This window comes from Mesoplodon bidens, assembly GCF_964165515.1.
Source record: "Mesoplodon bidens genome assembly, contig: HAP1_SCAFFOLD_685, whole genome shotgun sequence".
Classification (NCBI taxonomy): domain Eukaryota; kingdom Metazoa; phylum Chordata; class Mammalia; order Artiodactyla; family Ziphiidae; genus Mesoplodon; species Mesoplodon bidens.
The window spans coordinates 83,350-107,304 of NW_027671342.1; the positions used below are offsets into that span (position 1 = coordinate 83,350).

At 44.3% G+C, this 23,955-nt stretch overlaps 1 protein-coding gene across 1 annotated transcript in view; it reads left to right on the top strand.

The window, feature by feature from the left end:
• The window catches only part of LOC308611542 (forkhead-associated domain-containing protein 1-like), an 88,224-nt gene that overhangs the window by 12,744 nt on the left and 51,525 nt on the right, over positions 1–23,955 (top strand). The window contains exons 2-3 of the mRNA XM_081260271.1: positions 6,963–7,169; positions 23,270–23,540. Coding sequence (XP_081116397.1) covers positions 6,963–7,169; positions 23,270–23,540 — 478 coding nt within the window. The remainder of the gene's footprint in view (positions 1–6,962; positions 7,170–23,269; positions 23,541–23,955) is intronic.

The following is a 23,955-nucleotide window of genomic DNA, read 5'->3' on the forward strand; positions in this document are numbered from 1 at the left end:
ATACATGGTGTAAGGTAAGAGTTCAACTTAATTCTTTTGCAGTCTTTCCCAGCATCATTTGTTGAAAATACTGTTCTTTCCCCATTGAATAATCTTGGCACCCTTGTCAAAAATCATTGGACCATATATGCAAACTTTTATTTCTGTGCTCTCTATTCTATTCTATTGGCCTATGTGCCTGACCTTATGTCAGTATCACACTGTTTTGATTACTGTACCTTTGTATGCAGTAAGTTTTGAAATCAGGAAGTGTGAGACCTCCAACTTTGCTTTTCTTTCTCAAGAGTATTTTGGCTATTTGGGGTCCACTGAGATTCCATATGAATTTTAGGATGGATTTTTCTATTTCTGCCAAAACTGCTGTTGGGGTTTTGAATCTGTAGATCCTGCTGTGTAATAATGACATCTTAACAATATTAAGTCTTCCAACCCACGAATACAGGGTGTCTTTCCATTTATTTGTGTCTTTAATTTCTTTCAGAAGCACTTTGTAGTTTTCAGTGTACACATCCTTTACCACCTTGGTTAAATTTATCCCAAAATATGTTATTCATTTTGATGCTATTGTAAATGAAATTATTTTCTTAACTTCCTTTTCAGATTGTTCATTGTGAGCATATAGAAACACAACTGATGTTTGTGTGTTGATTTTGTGTCCTACGATTTTGCTAGTGAATGGTATTTTTTAGTTCTAAGAGGGTTGTGGTTTTTCATGGACTCTTTAGGATTTTGTACATGTAAGATCATGTTGCCTGTGAACAGAGATAATTTGACTTCTTCCTTTCGAATTTGGATGCCTTTATTTCTTTGTCTTGCCTAATTGCTCTGGCTAGGACTTCCAGTACATTGTTGAATAGAAGTGGCAAAAGCAGGTATCCTTATCTTATTCTTGATCTTAGAGGAAAAGCTTTCAGTCTTTCACCTTTGAGTATGATGCTACCTGTGGGCCTTTCATATTTGACCTTTATTATGTTGAGGTAATTTCCCTCTATTCCCTGTTTGTTGAGTGCTTTTTTCATGAAAGAGTGTTGCATTTTGTCAAATGCTTTTTGTACTTCCATCGAGATGATCATTTTTTTCCTTCTTTCTGTTAATGTGATGTATTACGTGGATTAATTTTCATATGTTGAACCATCAAGTCTGCATTCCAAGAATAAATGCCACTTGGTCATAGTGTATGATCCTTTTAACGTGCTGTTGCATTCGGTTTCCTCCTGTTTGGTTGAGGACTGTGGTGTCAGTGTTCATAAGAGATACTGGTCTGTGGTTGTCCTGTCGTGTCCTTGTCTGGGTTTGGGATCAAGGTAATGCTGTCCTCTCACTTCAGCTTTTGAGTCTCAGCTTCTCCATCTCTAAGATGGAGATAACAATAGAGTCCCTGTTTAGGGCTGTCATGCAGATTAAATGATAAAAATGCACACAAAATGCTTCAGCAGGGCCCAGTTCACAGGAAGCCCTCAAAATATGTTAGAGGAGGATAAAGATAATGATAATAATAATAATAAATAAATAACAGTTCATCTCATAGTGGGACAGCTCAGTAGGCTGGGGCTTACAGACTCAGTCTGTATTAGCAGCAGGGCGTCTGTCCAGGAGCAGCACTTAGCAATTTTCCAAGTAAAGGGAGCGAGTGATATTATAGGGCCGAACTAGGAAGCTGTCTCCTGGCCTAACATGTGGTAGAGGCTCACCCAACTTTGTGGAGTCATTGAAAACTTCCTGCTTGCTTTGAGTTCTTAATAATGGCCTGACAGTTTTTGAGGAACTGAACGCAGTGAAGCCTGGCAAGAGACAAACAAAATGTCACAGACAGAATTTCTCTCATTCGTGGGTTATCAAAGGTTCAAAGGACACAAAGATCAATGACAATGGTGATGAAGATGATGTGGGTGACATTTTCCAAAGAACTAATGTGTTTTCATTTTTTTTAATACTTTATTTTTTTGAACAGTTTTAGGTTTACAGGAATTTTAGCAGAGAATACAGAGAGTTCCCATATATCCACCCCTCCAATACACACAGTTTCCCCTATTATTAACCTCATGCATTAGTGCGGTACATTCGTTACAACTGATGAACCAATATTGATATGCTATTATTAACTAAGTCCATAGTTTACGTTAGGGTTCACTCTTTGCGTTGTACGTTCTTTCGTTTTGACAAATGTATAGTGACAAGTATCCACCATTACAGTATCATAAAAAATATTTTCACTGCCCTGAAATCCCCTGTGCCCCTCCTCTTCATCCTGAGCCCCAGAGCCCCTGTGCCCCTGGCAAGCACTGATCTTTTACTCTCCTTATAGTTTTACTTTTTCCAGAATTTCATACAGTTGGAATCATACGGTATGTAACCTTTTCAGACTAGGTTTTTTCACTAAGAAATATGCATTTAAGATTCCTCCATGTCTTTTTTGTTATTTGATAACTCGTTTATTTTTATCACTAGTGTTTCATTGTATGGATGTACCACAATTTGTCTATCCATTTACCTTTTAAAGGACATCTTGGTTGCTTCCAGTTTTGGGCAGTTATGAATAAAGATGCTGTAAGCATGTATCCAAAATAAATGAGTCTTCATGGATATAGAGAACAGACTGTGGTTGCCAAGGGGGAGGGGGTTGAGGGAGAGATGGAGTGGGGGGTTGAGGTTAGCAGATGTGAGCTGTTACATCCAGGATGGAGAAACAACAAGGTCCTACTGTATAGCACAGGGAACTATATTCAATATCCTGTGATAAACCATAATGGAAAAGAATATTTTAAAAAGAATGTATATATATGTATAACTGAATCACTTTGCTGTACAGCAGAAATTAATACAACATTGTAAATCGACTACATTTCAATAAAATAAATAAATAAACAATATAAATGAGTCTTAAAAATCAACAATAAGAAACCAAACAACCCAACTTAAAAATGGGCAAAAGAGCTCAACAGACACCTCACCAAAGAAAATCTACAGATGTCAAATAAGCATATGAAAAGATGTTAAACATCATACATCATTAAGGAATTTCAAATACACATGAAATATCTCTTCTTTTATTTAGACTACTTTGATTTCTTTCATCAACATTTTGTAGTTTTCTTCATATACCTCTTCATATAGCTAAGTATTTTGTGAGATTTATTCCTAGGTAATTCATTTTTTTTTTTTGGTGCTAATGTAAATGGTGTTGTGTTTTTAATTTCATATTCCACTTGTTCATTGTTGGTATATAGGAAAGCAATTGACTTTTGTATATTAATCATGTATTCTGCCACCTGGGTACAATTGCTCATTAGTTCCAGGAGGGCTTTCTGTCGGTTCTTTGGGATTTTCTGCATAGACAATCATGCCATCTGCAAAATGGGCAAAAGATCTGAACAAACACCTCACCAAAGAAGATTTCTTTTTCCTTCCCAATCTATCTTTTATTCTCTTTTCTTGCCTTGTTGCATTAGCTAGGACATACAGTACAATGTTGAAAATGAGTGGTGAAAGGGGACATCTTCACCTTATTCCTGATCTTAATTGGAAAGTTTCTAGTTTCTCACCATTAAATATGACGTTAGCTTTAGGGTTTTTATAGATGTACTTTATCAGGTTGAGGAAGTTCCCCTCCATCCCTAATTTGCCAAGAATTGTTGTGGTGGTTTGGTGGTTTGTTAGTTTATCATGGATGGTGTTTAATTTTGTCAAATGCTCTTTTTGCATCTACTGTTATGATAATGCGATTTCTCTTCTCTACGCTGTTGATGTGATGGATTACATTAATTGATTTCCAAATGTTGAACCAGCCTTGCATACCTGGAATAAATCCCACTTGACTGTGGTGTAGAAGTCTTTTTATACATCACTGGATTCAATTTGCTAATATTTTGTTGAGGATTTTGCATCTATGTTCATGGGAGGTATTGGTCTGCAATTTTCCTGTTTTGCAATATCTTTATCTGGTTTTGCTATTAGAATAAGCTTGGCCTCACAGAATGAGCTGGGAAGTGTTCTCTCTTCTTCTATTTTCTGGAAGAGATTATTTAGAACTGATATCATTCTTTCCTTAATGTTTGATAGAATTGACCAGTGAACCCATCCAGGCCTGGTGCTTTCCATTTTGGAAGGTTATTCATTATTGATTCAAATTCTTTACTAGATATGAGTCTATTCAGAGTATTTATTTCTCCTTGTGTGAGTTTCAGTAGATTGTGTCTTTCAAGGAAATGGTCCACTTCATTAACTTATAAAATCTGTGGGCATAGAATTATTCATAATATTCCTTTATTATCCCTTCAGTGTCCATGAGATCAGTAGTGATGCCATCGCTTTCATTTCTGATTTGAGTAATTTGTATCTTCTCTCTTTTTTTCTTGGTTATCCTGCTAGAGGTTTGTCAATTTTATTGATCTTTACAAAAAAAAAAAAAACCGAACAGCTCTTTATTTTGCTGACTTTTCTCTATTGTTTTCCTGCTTTTTATTTCATTCACTGCTTCTTTTCTTGTGCTTGTGGTAGGCTTATATTGCTCTTCTTTCTCTAGTTTCATAAGGTGGAAGCTTAGATCTTTTCAAATGTATGCCTTCAATGCCATAAACTTCCCTCCAAGCACTGCTTTCACTGCATCTTGCAAATTTTCATAGGTTGTATTTTCATTTTCATTTAGCTCAAGATAAATTTTTATTTCCCATGAGACTCCCTCCTTGACCCATCTGTTATTTAGAGGTGTGTTGTTTAATCTCCAAATATTTGGGGATTTTCCAGCTGTCTTTCTGGTATTGGTTTCTAGCCTAATTCCATTGTGTTCTGAAAACGTACTTTGCATAATTTCTATCCTTTTACATTTGTTGAGGTATATTTTGTGGCCTGGAATGTGGTCTGCTTCATGAATGTCCCATGGGAGCTTGAGAAGGATGTGTGTTTTGTTGCTGTGGGATGAAGCTGTGTGGTTGCCAGTTAGATCCAGATGATGGTAGTGCTGTTCAGTTCAACTTCATTCTTCCTAATTTTCTGCCTGGTGGGTCTGCCCATCACTGACAGAGGGCTGTTGAGGTCTCCAGCTACCATGATGGATTCATCTGCTTCTCCTTGCAGTTCTATCAGTTTTTGCCTTCCATACTTTGATGCTCTATTGTTGGGTACATACAATGAAGGACTGTTATGTCTGCTTGGAGAATCGACCCCTTTATCACTATGTATCGCCTCTCTTTATCCCTGATAACTTTCCTTCCTCTGAAGTTGGCTCTGCCTGAAATTAATAGAGCTACTCCTGCTTTCTTCTTGTGTTTCAGTATTTTAAGTGCCAAAGTGTTTGGTAGGAATTTGGAAAGTGGGTAAAGGCACAGTCATTTGAATCAGGCAAACCTGGGAACAAGCCAAGCGAGTCAAAGTGGCTGACTGTGGGCACACTTAATCGTTCTATGCCTCAGTTTCCTCATCTAAGAAATGAGTAACTATCGGACCTACTGTACAGCACAGGGAACTATATTCAATATCTTGCAGTAACCTGTGATGGAAAAGAATCTGAAAAAGAATAGATATTATATATATGTATAACTGAATCACTTTGCTGTACACCTGAAACTAACACAACATTGTAAATCAACTAGACTTCAATAAAAAATTAAATTTTTTTGAAATGAGGAAGTATCCCTTTGAATTATTGTGAAGATGAAACGGGATAATGCAGTAAAGCACTTAGCAAATTTCCTGGCATTTGTGTAATTACACATAATGTGTCATTAATATATTCTACTAATATATGCAGTTATATTATTATCTATTCATATACTATAAGCTATTATTAATATAAGCTATAGGTTATAATTATATTGTGGGACATTAGTATAGATTTCTAAGTCCAAGTACTCTCTATGAAAGTTGGGTGAGGCACTCTGAGAAGAGTGACTTAGAAAATATTTGCAAAGTCTCAGGCTGGAGTGGATGGCTCATAGGCAGTGTCCTGAGAAGACACAGGACTTCGCACGTGCCCTGCAGCCCATAGTCCAGGGCGCCGGGGCCAGGTGGGGGTGTGATATTTCCTCCTTGGTGCCGAGTTTTGCTCATTCTTCTTATTAAAGTGGTTACACAGGAGGTTTCTGAGGCCACTGACAAATCACTGTCTGGGGTCTCTCTCTTTTGAGGGAAATGTGGTCACACCAGGGGCCCTATTGAAAAATAGATCATCTTTGGTTAGATAAATTCTGATTAGCTTTTAAGAAGCAACAGTAATAATTAAGCACATGGGAAAAACCTTCATTGTACACCAAGGCTTTTAAAAGGTAGTTATAAAACTATGTTTTGTGGTGTGAGCTCAATTGTGTTTAAACTTTTTAAAAAGATTGTAAGCATAGAGAAAAGACTGGAAGGATGTGAACCACCGTGTTCTCGGTGCCTGCCTCTGGGGGACGGGAGTCTAAGTGATTTTAATGTCTTCTTTGTGTTTTTCTCTAGTTCTCATTTTCTGCATTATTACAAAAAACATGTTATTTTAAAAATGAATAGAACAAACAACAATTATTACAAAACCTCCCCTGAACTTTAACACTTGCAGTAAATGGACAGTTGTCACTTGCCAACTGACCTTTCTGGTTTGTGTTGGGCCATTTCTGCTGTCTTGCCACTCGGGACAACCAAAAGGATGCTTGCATGGGATCAGAGAACTATCAAGTGGCCAATTCCTGGCCAATTCCCCCCCGAGTTCCCTCTTGCCTCTGTGTTGCCTGACGCCCTACCCCAAAACTGGGCATCTATTCTGGGTCTGCTGTCAGGGTCTGGTGACCCTCCACTCACTAGCTGTGTGGCCTTAGGCAAGTCACTTAACCTCTCTGACCCTCAGCATCCTCCTCTTAAAATGAGGATTGCAGTGACTGTCCAGCCAGATGAAGTGGTTAGCACATTGGGGCCCCCAGTGTCAGTGGCACTAGTTATTCCTTGTTATTCCTGTTATTCCTGGCTCTGACTGTCCCCCTTCTGCATTTCAGTCTGCAGACGTCGACAACCATCACGCACTCATTGAATATAATGAGGCCGAAAGCAGCTTTGTTCTCCACGACTTCAATTCCTGCAACGGCACGTTCGTCAATGAGTGCCACATTCAGAACGTGGCTGTGAAGCTCCTACCCGGAGACATCCTGAGGTTTGGGTCCAGAGGGCTGACCTACGAACTGGTCATCGAAAACCCAGCCTCGGTGAGTCCAGGCCCCTGCGGGGGTGGGGTGGGGTGGGGTGCAGAGGTGCCGTGTTGTGTCACCTTCCGTGCAGCCTAGGGCTCGGGTACGGCCACAGGTGGAGTTCGTCTGGAGCGCGTCACTCTTGCTTTCGAGATTCTGCGAAGTTCAGCCCCATCGCGTGGGTGCCCGGGGAGAGCGAGTCCTCGCGCCCTCTTCTGGGCATTTCGTGGAATTACATGCAAGGGTTGCCTAGCGACCAGCCCGGAGCGAGAGCGTTTTCCTGAAAAGTGAAGCTTGGCGAGGGGAGGTGGAAAGCAAGTGTGTGCTTTTGAAGATGCAGAGATGGATGCTTCCTTTTTAGGCAGATCAGTGCTCTGCAACTTCCTAGCTTTGTGACCTCGGCCAGGCTTCTCTGTATGCCTGGGTCTGGGTCTTCTTAGCGGTGCAGGGCGTTGAGAGAGTATCTATGTATAAAAAGTCAAAGTCTCTGGCCAGAGTAGACGCTCAAGGCCTGCCAGCTGTTATCACACCGGATCAGAAATGTTCCCGGGATCAGGACCTAAAGTATGGCCCCAGGTTAAGCTGAACGTAAGCCAAAATTCACCCAGCAAAGCTCAGTGACAAGAAGTATCTGGTTCAGTAGGGAGGCAGGATGGGGGCTGGTTAGCAACACAGTCCTGGGTCAGAACCCCAGCTCTGCCACTGGCCTACTCGGTGCGCTCTTGCACAAACCACTGGACCCCTCGGAACCTCGGTTTCCTCATCTACAAAATGGGGCCAACGACAGCAATGACCTTGCAGGCTTATCTCGAGGGCTAAATGAGATGGTTATCATTGTAAAGCTCCCAGAATAATGCCCATTCGTGGTGAGCACACAATTAATACCTGTCGTGTGTGTCCCAGAGAGACGGCGTGTTAACCTCACTCCCCAGCACCAAGAACCCTGCATGGACTGAGACCTCCGAGGCTTAAAGTCCTTTCTAGGACGAGGCTGGGTATAAATAAATAAAGTTTAGAGAATCTAGACAGAATCCTGGGGTGTGGGTCCACTAGGCAGCCTTAAATACTCACTCAGAGAAGATGAGCACCGTCCCTCAGGCTGCAGGGCCCGTGACACCGTATCCACCACGTTTGGCTTTGAAAACCTGGGACAGTTTTCTCCTGCTGCTTCTCAGCCCCCTTTTCCTCCTTGGACCAACATTAAAGTGTGCTCACTTGTGGGATGCACTGGGATCCACTGGCCGCCCTGAGGAGGGGCTCCTGACATAGAAGGTGTTGACCTGATCAGGGGTTCTCAACATGGGTTCTAAGGATCCCCCTTGTCAGAAGCACGTGGGGAGCAGACCAACAGTGCAGATCTGGGCTTCACCCCAGGCCTGAGGACTCATACTTAGGATTCCCAGATGAAATACAGGACACCCAGTTAAATCTGAATTTCAGATAAGCAACAAATAATTGTTATGTACAGGTGTGGCCCAACTATTGCAAGGAACCACATATGCTAAAAAAATTATTTGGTGTTTATCTGAAATTCAGATTTAACGGACACCCTATAGTTTATTATATATTGATTTATTCATTTCTTTATTTATGCGAAATCTGGCAACCATACACATCCTCCCTGGGATTAGGGCCTGGGAATATGCATTCTCACAAGCTCCCTGATGATTCTGATGCACCGCCAATAGGAGGGAAACCGAAATTTAGAATCATTTGCATGGAACACTTACAGAATTTTTTAGGGATCAAAGAAAAGGGGATTTCACACTCCCAAGCCTGAAAATCCAAGTTCATGAAGTTTGATTCAATGTGCCCCAACATGTCTGATTCCAAGAATTTTTCAGGAATGTTCAGTCAAATTACAGGTTCCCAGGCCCCCTCCCTGGGAAATTCTGACTTTGTGGCTTGCCCGTGGGGAGAAGAAGAGGGGGAGCAGCAAACAATATCTGCATTTTTTTCTTCTTTTTTCCTACAAAGATATTTATTGAACTATTATTTATAGGGGCATAAAATTTGAAACCTAAATTTCCATCCAAAGGGGGCATTGTTTAATAAATTATATTGTTTAATATATTCTAAGGAGTTTAATATATTATAAGGAGTTCGTTATATATGGAATACTCTTCTGCCTTTTTAAAACACAGCTTTATTAAGATATAATTGACATGCAATAAACAGCACATGTTTAAAGTCTGTAAGTGGATGGGCTTTTACATATGGGTACACCTGTGAAACCATAGCCACAATCAAGACAGTGAACAGCTCCTTCATCCTCCAAAGTTTCCTCCGGATCACAGCATGTGTTTGTTTGCTTGCTTGCTCTTAACAGCTTCACTGAAGTACAATTTACATAACAGAAACTTCACCCATTTTGTGTCCAATTCAATCAATTTGAATATATTGATGGAGTTGTGCAGCCATCACCACAACCTGCTCTCAGAACATTTTCCTCCATTTCTATCACCCCAAACCTCGGAGAAACCTTGGAGGTATTTCATTTTGGGGTTTGTTTTTAACTTTTAATTTTCAAAATTATGGTAAAGTACACATAAAATTTACCATCTTAACCATGTTTCAGTGTACAGTTCACAGTGGCATTAAATCTATTCACACTGTTGTGCAGCCATCACCCCCATCCATCTTCAGAACTTTGTTCATCTTCCCAAACTGAAACTCTATGCCCATCACATCAAACCCCCTGCTTCCTTCCTCCCCTCCCACCATGCTTTCTGTGTCTGTGAATTGGACTATTCTAGGTTCCTCATATAAATGGTATCTTACATTGTTTGTCCTTTTGTGACCATCTTATTTCACTTAGTATGATATCCTCATGGTTCATTCCAGTTGAATATTTCATTGTATGGATTCACCACATTTTGTTTACCTGTTCATCCATCCATGGCCACTTGGGTTGCTTCCACCTTTTGGCCATTTTGAGTAAGTTTGTTATGCACACGGGTGTACAACTATAGAATGGGGACTTTATTTTACAAGGTACTTCTTATATAATTGTGGGAAAAAGTGATGACGACCTCTAACCTTGAGTAGATAAGACGGAAGAAGATGCTTTGTAAGAAGAGAAACCAGGAGAGCAGCAGGAGGAATCACTGACGTGAACAGCACTGTGCTAAGCAATTCACCTGCTCTCCCTTATTTCACGCTCATAGCAACCTATGAGATGGGTTCTCCCATGATCCCCATTTGACAGACAAGGAATCCGAAACTTAGAGAGGTTAAGTAATTTCCCCAGGGCCACACAGCTAGTCAGTGCAAATTAAACACTATCCCCACTTGCGGAAAAAGGAGGGGAGAAAACCATTTAGTCTGATGCTAGCTGGAGCAGTAGCCTTGACTGGTTTTCACACCGAGGAAAGCATACTCTCACGGTCACTCGAATATGCACGGAGTTTTTCAATTCTTATTCCTACACGCACTTGCACCTTGCTTCATTCCTCAGTTGACTGCAGGCAGCTGCACAAGCGTTCCCCTGGCCTGTGCCCAGGGCACTTTGCAGGACTCTCCACAGCCCCATCTTCTCAAAAGTGCTCTCTGCCGGGGCGTCCCCAGCTTGAGGAGCTTCCATCCATGATGCTCATATTCATGGAGGGGTCCTTTGCAGCGTCCGTGTGAGGGCAGCCTGTGGACTGACTGACACCTTCCTACAAATTCCACTTCCTGATGACCCCAAGCTGCTGGCTATTTAAAAGAAGAGAAAGGAAGAGGGGAAAAGGGAGAGGTATTGAAGAGCATCTCTCATCAAATATTTTGAAGCCCAGTTTTTCTAAAAAATTCGTGGCCGTCTTGCTTCCGGCCTATTCTTGTTTCCAATTGATTTTGGGGTCCCTGGTGAGGGCGCTGTGTTTCCTCCTTGGATGGAGTTTCCACAGAGGACTGCCCTGATATCATACAGATTCAGTATGATGAGAACTGTTCTTCTCCCGACAAAGAGTTCCCAAATGAAAGCATTTATTTCAGGCTTTGTGGTGACCCTAACCAATAGAGGAGGGTGTGACGGCATTTTATTGGGGGAGGCGGGTGAGGTGCGGGGCGGTTAGGAATCCAGATGTGTTTGCAGATGTCTCAGTGGTTAGAGCACGTGCCCTGAGGTCAGGCTGACTCCAGCGCCGTCCCAGCCCTGCTCTTGACCGGCTTTTATACTGGACGTGCACAAATCATCTACCTCTCAGGGCCTCGGTCCCCACTCCTGTAACAATAGTTCCTACCACCTTGAGTGACTGTGGTATTAAGTGGGCAAAGTGCGTAAATTGCTTAGTCCAGCGTCTGGCACCTAATAAGCACATGATAACCCTCAGCTTTAGAGTCAAGCAAACCAGCATGGAGCAGCCAAGATGCCTCCTTTGTAAGTGTCCTTATGGACAGGGAAACCTCCCAAGACCTGCCCCCGCTAGCAGATAAATACATTTGCAGATAAATTACCCATAGAATAACATACAAGATGGAAAAATATAAAGAAAAACTCTTGTTTGACAAAGTGCATTGGCAGCCAGGTTGTGCCCAGGACCATCCTTTTTTTTTTTTTGTGGTCGCGGGCCTCTCACTGTTGTGGCCTCTCCCGTTGCAGAGCACAGGCTCCGGACGTGCAGGCTCAGCGGCCATGGCTCACAGGCCCAGCCGCTCCGTGGCATGTGGGATCTTCCCGGACCGGGGCCCAAACCCGTGTCCCCTGCATCGGCAGGTGGACTCTCAACCACTGCGCCACCAGGGAAGCCCCCAGGACCATACTGTGTAAATTATAGCTCTCTCATCAAAGTATAACCTAGGGCTGCCATATTGCACAGCTCCAGGGTCACCATTCACAACGTAGTCCATGTGGATGGCGCCCACTGAAACTGTGCAGGACATAACCCGCAGGGCCATCTGCAATGCCCTGAAGCAACCGTTGATTAATCCCATAGAGTCTTGGCACCAGGCGTGGGAAATTGAAGTCCCAGAGTCAGGTGTGCTGCCGTGTTGTGGGTTTTGTTGGTTGTTGCCTTTACTCGTGCTTTCTGAGCTCTGGGAAAGGAGGTTGGAAACAAGCTGTGCTAGTCACAGTGGCGCCGTTCTTACAAGGCAGCTGAGTAAGGAAACCCACGTCACCCGTATGTATCAATCATGTCTTTCTCTGTTCTGAAATACGGCAAAACGGATGGAAATGGCCAGAATGAAAAAGGAAGCCAGGCGCCACAAATGACGTGCCGAGTTGTTCCATGAGGGGGTCGACAGCTCCTTGTCGGCAGCCCCCATCCCCATGACTGCCTGTGTCTGGCCTTCCCTGTAGCCTGCTCTGCCCTGTTCCCAGTCCAGCCAGACTCTCCCACGTGGCTCCTGGATACTGTCTTCTGTCCCTGCAATGTCATGACGTCCTGTTTGCGAGAAGAGCGCCCTCTGTCGGCCAATATTCCTTGCTGCTTTAATGGGGAAGCTCTGCAGAACACAATTGAGAAAGCAAGGGCTTTGGAGTTGGATGGACCCAAGTTGAAATGCCAGCTGCAACTGGCTTTACCTTTCTGAGCTTCAATTTTCAATTTCTGCCAAGGAGCTACTCATTAATCCCAGGTCCCCTTTCCCCCTTCAGTTGTTTTTATAGAGGTCCCTGGGACCACCCCTATCATGGCATAAACTGAGGCTCAAAGAGTTTCAGTGACTTCCCCAAGGTTAGGCATCAATCATATAGATCCAGAGGCAGGATTAAAAGCCGGCTCTCCTGAGTCCCTTGGAGCCTTTTCCTAATAGCACGAAGCATCGTGGGGCCGTGAGAGCCGAGGCAGGTCCTTCACTGCCCAGCGGTTAAGGAAGGTCTTGCAATTCCCAGTCCAACCTGCAATTTCACACGCTGACAGGGGATGATTCATTATGTGGGTAAAAACGAAAGCCACTGATAATAGGAGAAACTGCATTTTCAGTTATCTGGCTTCCTTGCTTGTTTGGCTCCACTAACTTTTTTTTTGGCTACACCAATGCAGGATCTTAGTTCCTCAACCGGGGATCAAACCTGCACCCCCTGCATTGGAAGCGTGGAGTCTTAACCACTAGACGGCCAGGGAAGTCCCTGGCTCCACTAACTTTTTTTCTTTAATTATTTTATTTATTTTATTTATTTATTTTTGGCTGCGTTGGGTCTTTGTTGATGCGCGCGGGCTTTCTCTAGTTGCAGCGAGCGGTGGCTACCCTTCTTTGCAGTGCGCGAGTTTCTCTTTGCGGTGGCTTCTCTTGTTGCGGAGCATGGGCTCTAGGTGCGTGGGCTTCAGTAGTTGTGGCATGCGGGCTCAGTAGTTGTGGCACGCGGGCTCTAGAGCACAGGCTCAGTAGTTGTGGCCCATGGGCTTAGTTGCTCCGCGGCATGTGGGATCTTCCTGGACCAGGGCTCGAATCCCTGTCCCCTGCATTGGCAGGCGGATTCTTAACCACTGCACCCCCAGGGAAGTCTACCCACTAACTCTTTACCAGGGATATTGCTGCCGTTCCTGGACAAATTCAGTTGCGCCCTTTCTTCTCCTTTTTTGACGATGGTGATCACACCTGGTGGCTAATGTTTTATGCTCATTTATTATGGACCAGGACGTGTTCCCAGCATTTCACATGCACTATCTCACCCACTTCTCACAGACTAAGAAATGGCTGTTGGTATCCCTGTGTCTTACAGACAAGGCACAGAAATGACACACTCGTCAGGGTCCCAGAGACGGAGCAGAGCCGGGAGCCGGACCAGAGTCTGTGTGACGCCGGATCCCAAGGTCTTAACCTGAGGTCGGCACGTTATGGCCCAGGGCCAAGTGCGGTCCATCGCCTGTTTCTGTAAAGTTTCCTGGGAACACAGCCATCCCATTCATTTCAGTATTGCCTGTGTTGTCGGCTACAATGGCAGAGTAAGCTGGGCAGATCCTATGGCCCACAGGGCTGGAAATGCTTACTGTCTGGCTCTACAGAAAACGTTGACCAGCCTCTGCCTGTAACACTATGCAGTCCTGCCTCTTTCATTTGACTTGGTTTCTAAAAGAAGAACTTAAAATAGAGGGGGGAGCTGGGGAGAAAGAACTCACTCAGATTGAGCCTTACTGTGTGCCAGGAAATGTGCTGGTTAATTGCTTAAGTTTACTGAGGAATAAGAAAAAACAGACAAGCTGGAAAACTAAATTTTGAACAGGCTTTTCAATACCTCTTTAAAAAAGAGCTGGAAATATGTGGTTCTAAATATACATACACATATATATGCATTTGCAAATATAGTAATAATATAATTACATTGACATGGATCTGATAAATGTACTAGACATTAACATATTATATATACAACAGATGCATTTTATAAATTTTACCTGTTTCTTCAACTGGAAAGTTTTCTTTTAAAACTGTGGACTGTTGGGAATTCCCTGGTGGTCCAGTGGTTAGGACTCAGTGCTCTCAGTGCTCTCACTGCTGAGGGCCTGGGTTCAATTCCCGGTCAGGTAACTAAGATCCCACAAGTGCACGGCGAGGCCAAAAAACAAAATAAATGAAACTATGGAATGTCTTCCCTGAGTCACTTTTGAAGCAGAAATTTGGGGTTTGTAGTCTGAAGCCTGCTGTAGCTAGAGAACTATTTATCTATCAAAGTTTCTCTAAGCAGCGTTTTACTACTTGTCTTATGATTGGTTCCTTGGTCTTAAATCATTCTTCTCTGGAGATGCTGCTTTACTTTTATAAGTTGAAAGGTAAATTTGGTGCATGATGACAGTCTGGTGGGTTTTATTTGAGCATGTCATAACCTTTAAAACAACTTTCACTCTGAGTACATAGTGATGCTTATGCTAAAGTCTCAATAAGCATACTGTCCAGGAAATTTGATTGTTTGCAAGTGTCAGAAAACCAACTAAAACTAGCCTAGGCAAAAAAAAAAAAAAAAAAAAAAAAAAAAAAGCTCATGGAACTGAAAAGGCCAAAAGCTGCAGCTTAGGCCCAGCTGGATCCAGGCGCCCAAATCATGGTCAGGAATCTGACTCTTTCTTCCCTGTTAGCTTCCCAATCTCAGATAGACTCTTGCCTCACCTGTAGGAAAGTGGCCACCAGCAGCCCCAGCACCCTACAAAGTAGCAGTTCCAGGGATAGAGCCAGCATCTTCATTGACAGTGGCTTGGATCACGTGGCTTCCCCTGAACCAATCACTGAGGCCAGGGGCCAGGAATGCTCTGATTGGCCAGACCTGGGTTATGGTCTCACCCCTGGGGTGGAAGGGTCAGAGTTCTATGGACTCAGGATTGTCAGGGAAAGGGTGTCTTCCCTGCAAAAAAATTAAGGTGCACATCCAGAAGATGGAAGAAATGGATGCGGGGGAGGCAAAAACAAAGAAGATGTCCATGACATTAGGAAGCATTCCTATTGCCTAAGTGGAGCCTTCCTAACGGGATTTGCCACTAGGGATCTGGGGGGAGGAAAATGATGAATAATCCACTTTTCCATTGGAAAAGTCCCAGGCCAGTCTCCAAGGAAGCAGAGTTGCTCATTTCTCTCCTGTGGTGAACTGGTGTGATGAGAAGCTCAGAGTCTGGGCCTTAGTTGTCCATCCCCAAGAAGGGTGGTGTTTCCACGTTCCTGGGACCTCTGAATTGGGCCCGTTGTTGAGGGGGATGTGGCTTTACTGTACCGGGGGTTGAGAAGCCGGCAACTGAGTGAATGACCAGAGAGTATGGTGCCCTTCAGAACAAAGCCTCTTTCTGGTCAAGCTTTGTCATCTCCTACCTGACCTTGTAGGATTTCCTCTACCCTGTGCTCTTACAGGTCCCGTGGGGACTTACTTATGTGATGAGAACTCCTGAGGCTGGGTGTTTCATATCAAAGGCGATTTCCCGAGACCAGTGAAGTGGAGGGCACGGGGCAGCAGACAGCCTCAGGCTCGGCCTCTGCAGCAGAAACTCACACAAAAGGACCCCTGAGGCTGTGTTGTCACCAGATGTCTACAGGCGATGCAGATGACATCGGGGGAGGTGGAGACGGGAGCGCGGGCTGAACCCTTAGCATCCTGCTGAGACAGAACCCAGACTCGGTCAGGAACCGGGCCGCGTCCTGCTTCCTCTGGCAGACCACACCCTTTGTTACCAAATCAGAACCACGTTGCTCCTTCTCTGAACTTAGTTGATGATCATTCATTCATTCATTCATTCCGTCTCTCTATCTGGCAAGACCCAATTGAAGCAGGCCAAGTCTAGGGGTAGCAAAAGCTATTTGCAAAAATCCGGCTGTTTTCTCATTAGATTCTATTTCCCATTTTATGGACTGACCAGGAAGCTGATTAGAACTTGAAAGGAAAGGAAAAACCGTAAGATTGAAGATTTACAAGAAAATGGGAAAATTAGATGGGCCAGATCTCCTTTAACACAGCTGGGAAAAACCCAAACGAATGGCTTTTCTGAACAGCTCAAAGGGACTTAATTCTTTTAAGTTCCAAAACCTAAAAATGATGTATAACTTGGCGGTTCTGTGTTCTAAATGTATAACCCTGATTTCTCACACTGAAGCCCCGTACATGATTTACCCTTTTCTTGGGGACATAGAATTATTACCCGTCTCTGAGTTACGGTGACACCCCGGTAGCTGTTGAGATAAAGGCCATTTGTCCTGGCACCAAGTAGCACCCTCTCCTGGCTTCTGAGATCTACTGGCCATGTTTTCTAGTCTCCATTCTGTCTTTCCAGGTCCATGGCTCCTCCATGCTGCGGTCAGTGTCCCTGCTCGCCACCATCACCCCTACCCCCCAGGCCCTTCCAGACCATGGGAATTAAGCTCCACATCTATGTATGTTAAATTCTTCTGTAAGGAAGCCGGTCTCTTCTCCCTCCTTTATGTATTTACTCACTAATGTATCTATGTCAGTATGGATCCATGTATACTGATTTTACACTTTGAATTATAATCCAATACTCATTAACTTGTTCATCGCTCAAATTCTTCCAGCCTTGGCCACTGGGAGCTCTTTCAGATTGCTTGCTGTGTCCTTGAGCATCTCCCCACCTTTTCGTTTTGGGCACTTGCTTACTCTCTGCTGTTACAAGATGCACCAGGCTTAGCATGTGTTTTCCCCATCCCAGCCCCAGAATCAAAGTGCTTTTTATTTACACTCCATTTGCCAACTGTTCAGCTCAGTCAGCGAACATCTACCATGAGTAGCAGGCACTCTGCTGGGTGCCAGCACAGCCAGCAATTGGCTGGTAAATATTTAATGACCAGCTCTCTGGAAAAAGTAAAGTACATGGATGCATAGCATAAGGTTTACTGATATAAAGAATGTGTAGCACAGTCTATCCATGTAACAAAATATACAGTACTCTTTCTTGTAAATTCTATATAGCCAGCTGAGTCTCACAGAATGCTTTCATTGACTTTAGGTGAACTCTTGTATCCATAGCCAATTTCTCATTGCAGTTGACGAATGAGAGAGTTCCCAACCTGAGCACTGGTGGGTATTTTTGGATATTTTGGATTTATGAATAATACAAGTGAAAAAAGAAAGACGTTAGAACTTCACATGTTCATCAGTGACATGAGTGACTTTGTTGCTGCATCAGATAATAATTTTTAAATACTCGAAGAACGTTTCCCCAATTTTTTGCTCTATTCATAACATAACGGCTAAGACACAACATGCTTTTGTATAATCTGCATTGTTAACATTTTCTCCGTTACTGTCTTAAGTCTAGGCAATCAACAAAACAAACAAACAAACAAAATCAAGCTCTACATGAACCACCATTATTAAACCTATTTATAAAACTTTTTAAAAACCAAGCCCTCATTTATAACATTTCCTGATTTCTATGGTGTAATATGCACTCCACGGTCAATTTCAAGCTCCCAATGACGCATCCCTGAATACAGAGAAGGAAAGAGAGGTGTGGTAACACATTACTATGTAACATTTCCAACAGAAACATATAGTAGAGTGAAATAACCTCAAGAGCATAGGTAATAATAAAATAGAGTAAAATAATTAGGAAGGGGTGACTTTTAAGTTTGTATACCAATTGTTTCTGATATAATTTAATTGTAAATTTATGTTAGTTAATTCTTATTAATGGCTGTGTTTCTCAACCAGTTGGCAAAATTCCTGGAAATTTAACAATCAGTTCTCGTGGGCGGGTACCAGCTGGCCCCAGCACTCCTCTGGTACAGCAGTGAACATACCACAGGTCTTCCCGGATGGAGGCTGGGGTCCTCTGAGCTGCTTCCAGGGCGTGGCATGTAGCAGAAAGAATAACACTTCCATAAGACAGTTGTCAGTGTTCCTAGAAAATCCCATTTCTAAGTAGCCCATGCGATGTCTTGTGTTTTTTCACACCATCTAATGTTCATTTCCTTTTTTTAACTTGGAAAATATCCTATCATTCACTAACCAGTCGTCTAAGATCCGTTTGTGAGTATGGAAAGCAAGTAATAAATCATGACTTCGAGTAACCTAGAAGTCCTAAGAGCACAGGTATTGGAGTCAAATTGTGTCACCACTTCCTGGCCGTGAGACGTTGGGCAAGTCATTTAACCTCTCTGAGCTTCAGTTTCTTAATCCACACAATGAGGGGTAAAATGCCTCCTGCAAGATTATTCTGGAGATCAGATGAGACCACATGCATTAAGTGCCCAGCACAGTCTGTGGCACATCTGTGGCTTCTCTACACAGTGGCTCATAGTCGTTGTATTGTCCACAATTACTTACAAATGGCAGAGCACATAACAAGCTCTCCAAGGGCAAGGTCTAAGTTTCCACCTTCTCTGCAGGCTCCAGGGCTTCCTGGCAGAATTCATGTGTACTGTAGGCACTCGATGTGCAAACTACTTCGAATTTTTTTTAGGGTGTCCCATTCAACTTACACTCTTTTCAGGGTTAGAAGCAGATATTGGGGAAATAACACAAAGAACAAATAGATAATCTGAAAAAAAATGGATAGTGATTTCTTGAGTAAATCATTGACCTGTGTTTATTAAAGCTAATATAAATTCAGCCGTGGATGTGGTCATGGTTAATCCAGGTGGTTGACAACCTGCTTTTTTTTTTTTTTCGGTACACGGGCCTCTCACTGTTGTGGCCTCTCCCGTTGCGGAGCACAGGCTCCAGACACGCAGGTTCAGCAGCCATGTCTCACGGGCCTAGCCGCTCTGTGGCATGTGGGATCTTCCCGGACCAGGGCACGAACCCGTGTTCCCTACATCGGCAGGCGGACTCTCAACCACTGCACCACCAGGGAAGCCCCAACCTGCTATTTTAAAGGTAGTATGGAAAAGAAATCAGGAGTATCACATATGCTACCTCAAAAACAAAACAAAAAACCCAACCATGGCAACATACCATATGGTCAGAGAACAGACACAAAGAAAGAGAAAAGGCATTAGCATGTATTTTTAAACTAAAGTTTCTAAAAACAGACTTGAAGACTTCCCTGGTGACACAGTGGATAAGAATCCACCTGCCAGTGCAGGGGACACAGGTTCGAGCCCTGGTCTGGGAAGATCCCATATGTCGTGGAGGAACTAAGCCCATGCGCCACAACTACTGAGCCTGCGCTCTAGAGCCCACGTGCCACAACTGCTGAGCCCATGTGCCCCAGCTACTGCAGCCCATGCGCCTAGAGCCCACACTCCGAAACAAGAGAAGCCACCACAAGGAGAAGCCTGCGCACCACAACAAGAGTAGCCCCCCGCTCGCCGCAACTAAAGAAAGCCTGCACGTAGCAACGAAAACCCAACACAGACAAAAATAAATAGAATTAAATCTAAAATAAATAAATAATAAAAACAAACTTGTTGATAACTGACCTTGACCCCATGCTTCCTGTACAGCCCAGAGCTAGCTTTTAATGTGAGTCTTCTTCTTATGTTTGCTTTTCTCCCTGCCTGTATCGTTGTAGTTGCCAGCAGCAATTTCTGAGAAAACCTTGACCTTCCCTTTGATAAAGCAAGCCGGGAAACTAGAGAAAACCAACTTTAACCATCCAACTAAAGCTACCCTCAACCAACATGCTTCAGAGAAAAAAAAAAAAAACCTTTATTTTTAAATTTTTAAACCCGAAGAGCTTGGAGTCTCTGCTGCGTTTATACATCTTTGGCTCCTTCCCACTAGGGGCCCTATCGTTCGGGCTCTGTGTGCTGCAAGCGACAGAAACCAGCTCTAGCCAGCCTCAGGGATGGAGCACTTCAGGGTAGCACCCCAGCCAGTGCTCAAAACCAGCTTCCTTATTTTCCCCACCATGTTCACAGCAGCATAGTTATAATAGCCATGAGGTAGAAACCACCCAAGTGCCCATGACGCTTAATGGATAAAAAAAAATACACTCTAAACTGTATGGTGGAATATTATTTAGCCTTAAAAATGAAGGAAGGGCTTCCCTGGTGGCGCAGTGGTTGAGAGCCCGCCTGCCGATGCAGGGGACAGGGGTTCATGCCCCAGTCCGGGAGGATCCCGCATGCCGCGGAGCGGCCAGGCCCATGAGCCATGGCCGCTGAGCCTGTGCCTCCAGAGCCTGTGCTCCACAACGAGAGAGGCCACAGCAGTGAGAGGCCCGCCTACCACACACACACACAAATAATAAAATAAAAGAAGGAAATTCTGACATGTTACAACATGGATGAACCTTGAAGGCCTTATGCTAAGTGAAATACGCCAGTCACAAAAAGACAGGTACCATGTGATTTCACTTATTTGAGGTACTTGGTACTTAGAGTAGTCCAATTCATAGAGACAGAATGTTGGTCACCACGGGCTGGGTGGCGGAGGGAATGGGGAGTTGTTGTCTAATGGTTAATAGAGTTTACATTTTGCAAGACGAAAAAGTTCTGGAGGTCCATCTCACAGAAATGTGACTATACTTAACACCACTGAACTGTATACTTTAGAATGGCTAAGATGATAAATTTTATGTTGCAGGTTATTTACCACAATTTGAAAAATAAATAAACAGCTTCCCTCTCTCCATGTCTGGGCTCCACTCCCTCATGCTGGCTGCATTCTGAAGTCCCACCAGGTCACTCCAGATCCTGGTGTCCAGCCAAGTCTTCTTGGGTCTCCTTGGCTCTGATTGCATCACTTGCCCCACCACTGAACCAATCAGTATGTCCAGGGAGTGTGATTGGTTGATTGCTTAGCCCCACCCACAGCAATGGGCCGACAGATTGGGAGGGAGATTCCTGGAATTTCCAGAAGAGCCAGGTGGGTTGCGGCCTGTCCACTACGGCAGTGAACCACTTGAGTCATGAGATATGAGCACTCCCTTTAGCACCCTGGCAGTTAGTGGGCAGTGAGGCACATCTACCTGAGCATCCCAGCACAAAAGGGAATTCCTCCACACTACCCGTGGTCTCTCGATTTGTTTTCTATCAGGCGGGGGTAAAACATATTCAAATTTCCCCCTTCCCACCTTCAGCCCTTTCATTCGATAAATCTTTATTAAATCGATGAGGAAAGGTTGTAGGAATGATTGAGGCAAGACAGCCCCAGAGGAGAGGACGGGAAGGGATCGGATGGATGGAGAAGTGAGTGCAAGGCAGGAGCAGGACACCTCAGCTTCTGAAAGGAGAGAAAGGAAGAAAGCTTAGGTGGAGACCGAGGTGCCCACAGTGGAGAGAAATTCGAATCTTCACATAAGGTAACAGAGTTCTGGAACACTGCCAAGTCCGTTCCTGAAACAGGTTTCAACGGGGCCAGTGTCATCATAAATGCTGGGCCAGGTGTCGCCAGGCAATTGGAGTTTGATTTTCCCGAACAGTGTTCTCCCTGACTCCAAAAAAGTCTTCAGGGGAATTCACCAGATTCTTGACTTGGCTGGGAAAGACTGTAGCTAAAAGACTGGTTTGGGAACCTGAGTGAGTGGAGAACCTTCCTCTTGAATACAATCCAGCTGGAGCTATAGGAAGTTCTGTCTGCCAGTGCTCCTATTTCGGAAGCATTCTGTCCTGTTTGTCATTATGTGTCTGCAGTCTGCAGAAAGAGAAACGTGACCGCCACAGGCGGCAAACCTTTGAACTTAGCTTCTTCCTTGAAAAGTGTGTTTTTTTCTGCCAAGCGACTGGGGGTAGGGTTGGGGCAGAGAAGGGAGAGAGAGACAGAGAGGGAAAGAACTTTCCAGAGCCCCAGTCCCACCACCCTCTCCACCACCACCTGAGCTTGGTGAAGTCCTTAACCTCTCCAAGCCTCATTTGTAAGCTAGGAATAAGGAGAGCTCCTCCCCTTCAGGGCTATCGCGAGAAATCGGTGAGTAATTACAATAAATGGTAGCATTCACGATGTCACGGTTTAACCACTAGGCACAGGGAGGGACGGCCACAACAGCATTAACCAAGAAAAAGCCAGGTGTCAGCACCTCTCAGCATTTGCTTCTCCTGGTTTAGATGGATTTTGATGTGCTCTCTAATGAAAGTAGCTACAGACATCTTCCGCCGGGTCAGATGAAAAAAGGTTCCCTCGATAGATATTTATGGAGCGTCTGCCAAGAATCAGATGTGGCAGATGTTGAGGATCACAGGCTAATGAGCCAGCTGGGTTTCGAGCCAGTTGGGGTGCCTGCCACCCCAGAGCTCTCGGCTTCGGGGAAGAGGTGGAATGGGAGTGCCAGGGAGACACACAGTGTGGATGTGTGTGTCCTGGAGAGCTGGGCTTGAATCTCGGAGATGTGTTCATTCATTCTTTCAACCAATATTTAAGGACCTACTGTGTATGTGCCAAGGGTTTATTCTAGGAGCTGAGGATACGGTGCTGAGCAAGGTAGACAAAAAGCTGTCAGCCTCTCAGAGCTCAGAGGTGGCGTTGTACCAGCTCAGACGCTCACTGCCAAATCTGTGGTCCTGGGAAAGTCACTAGGTCTTGCTCAGCCTCGGGCTCATCACAGAGCATCAGGGGTATTAAATGAGGTAATGCATGTGAATCTCTTGACTGGGTGCCTGGCACGAAGGCTGCACCCAATAAATGGTGGTGCGATAGTGTGCAAGGTGACCCATGGTGGGGACCGCCATCCCAAATTTGGGGAGAGTGTGGGAGGGATTCTTGGGAGAAGTGACTTATACGCCGAAATCTAGGGCAGCAATTATGTCGCCAGGACAGAAAGGTGAAGACCACCCCAGCTGCTCGTAACCTCCCCTGACCCTCTTGTCTGCCCCTGCAGGTCTCCTTCCCATGGGTGAGGGGCCCAGCACCTTGGCCAAGGCCACAGCCACCTTGGGCCACCCAGGAACTGAACCAGTCACCCTCACCAACACAGACCCCCTTCTACCCGGGCATCTGGACAGCGCCAGTGCAGAGGAGCTGGTCGCAGGGGTCCCCCGAGCCCCCCATGGTCCCACCAGCCTCCCACAGGCGGCCCGTGAGTGCCAGCGAGAAGATGTTCTCCTTCAAGGTGGACAGAGCCGCCCACAGCGTTCCCATCATCAGGCAAGGTACTCATTCATGGGCGCTTCCTTGGCGGCTTTGGGGAGGGGCTTTTGCTAGGAGGACGGGTCTCAGTTTCTGCTTTCCCCTTTTTTTAAAAATTTTTATTGCGGTGCAGTTGATTTACAGTGTTGTGTTAGTTTCAGGTATGCAGCACACTGAATCTGTTCAACATATACATGTATCCACTCTTTTTTAGATTCTTTTCCCATATAGACCATTACAGAGTATTGAGGAGAGTTCCCTGTGCTATCCAGTAGGTCCTTCTTAGTTATCTCTTTTATGTATAGTATTGTGTATGTCAATCCCTCTCTTCCAATTTATCCCTCCCCCCTCTTATTCCCGGTAACCATAAGTTTATTTTCTACATCTGTAACTCTATCTCTGTTTTGTAGATAAGTTCATTTGTACCTTTTTTTAGAT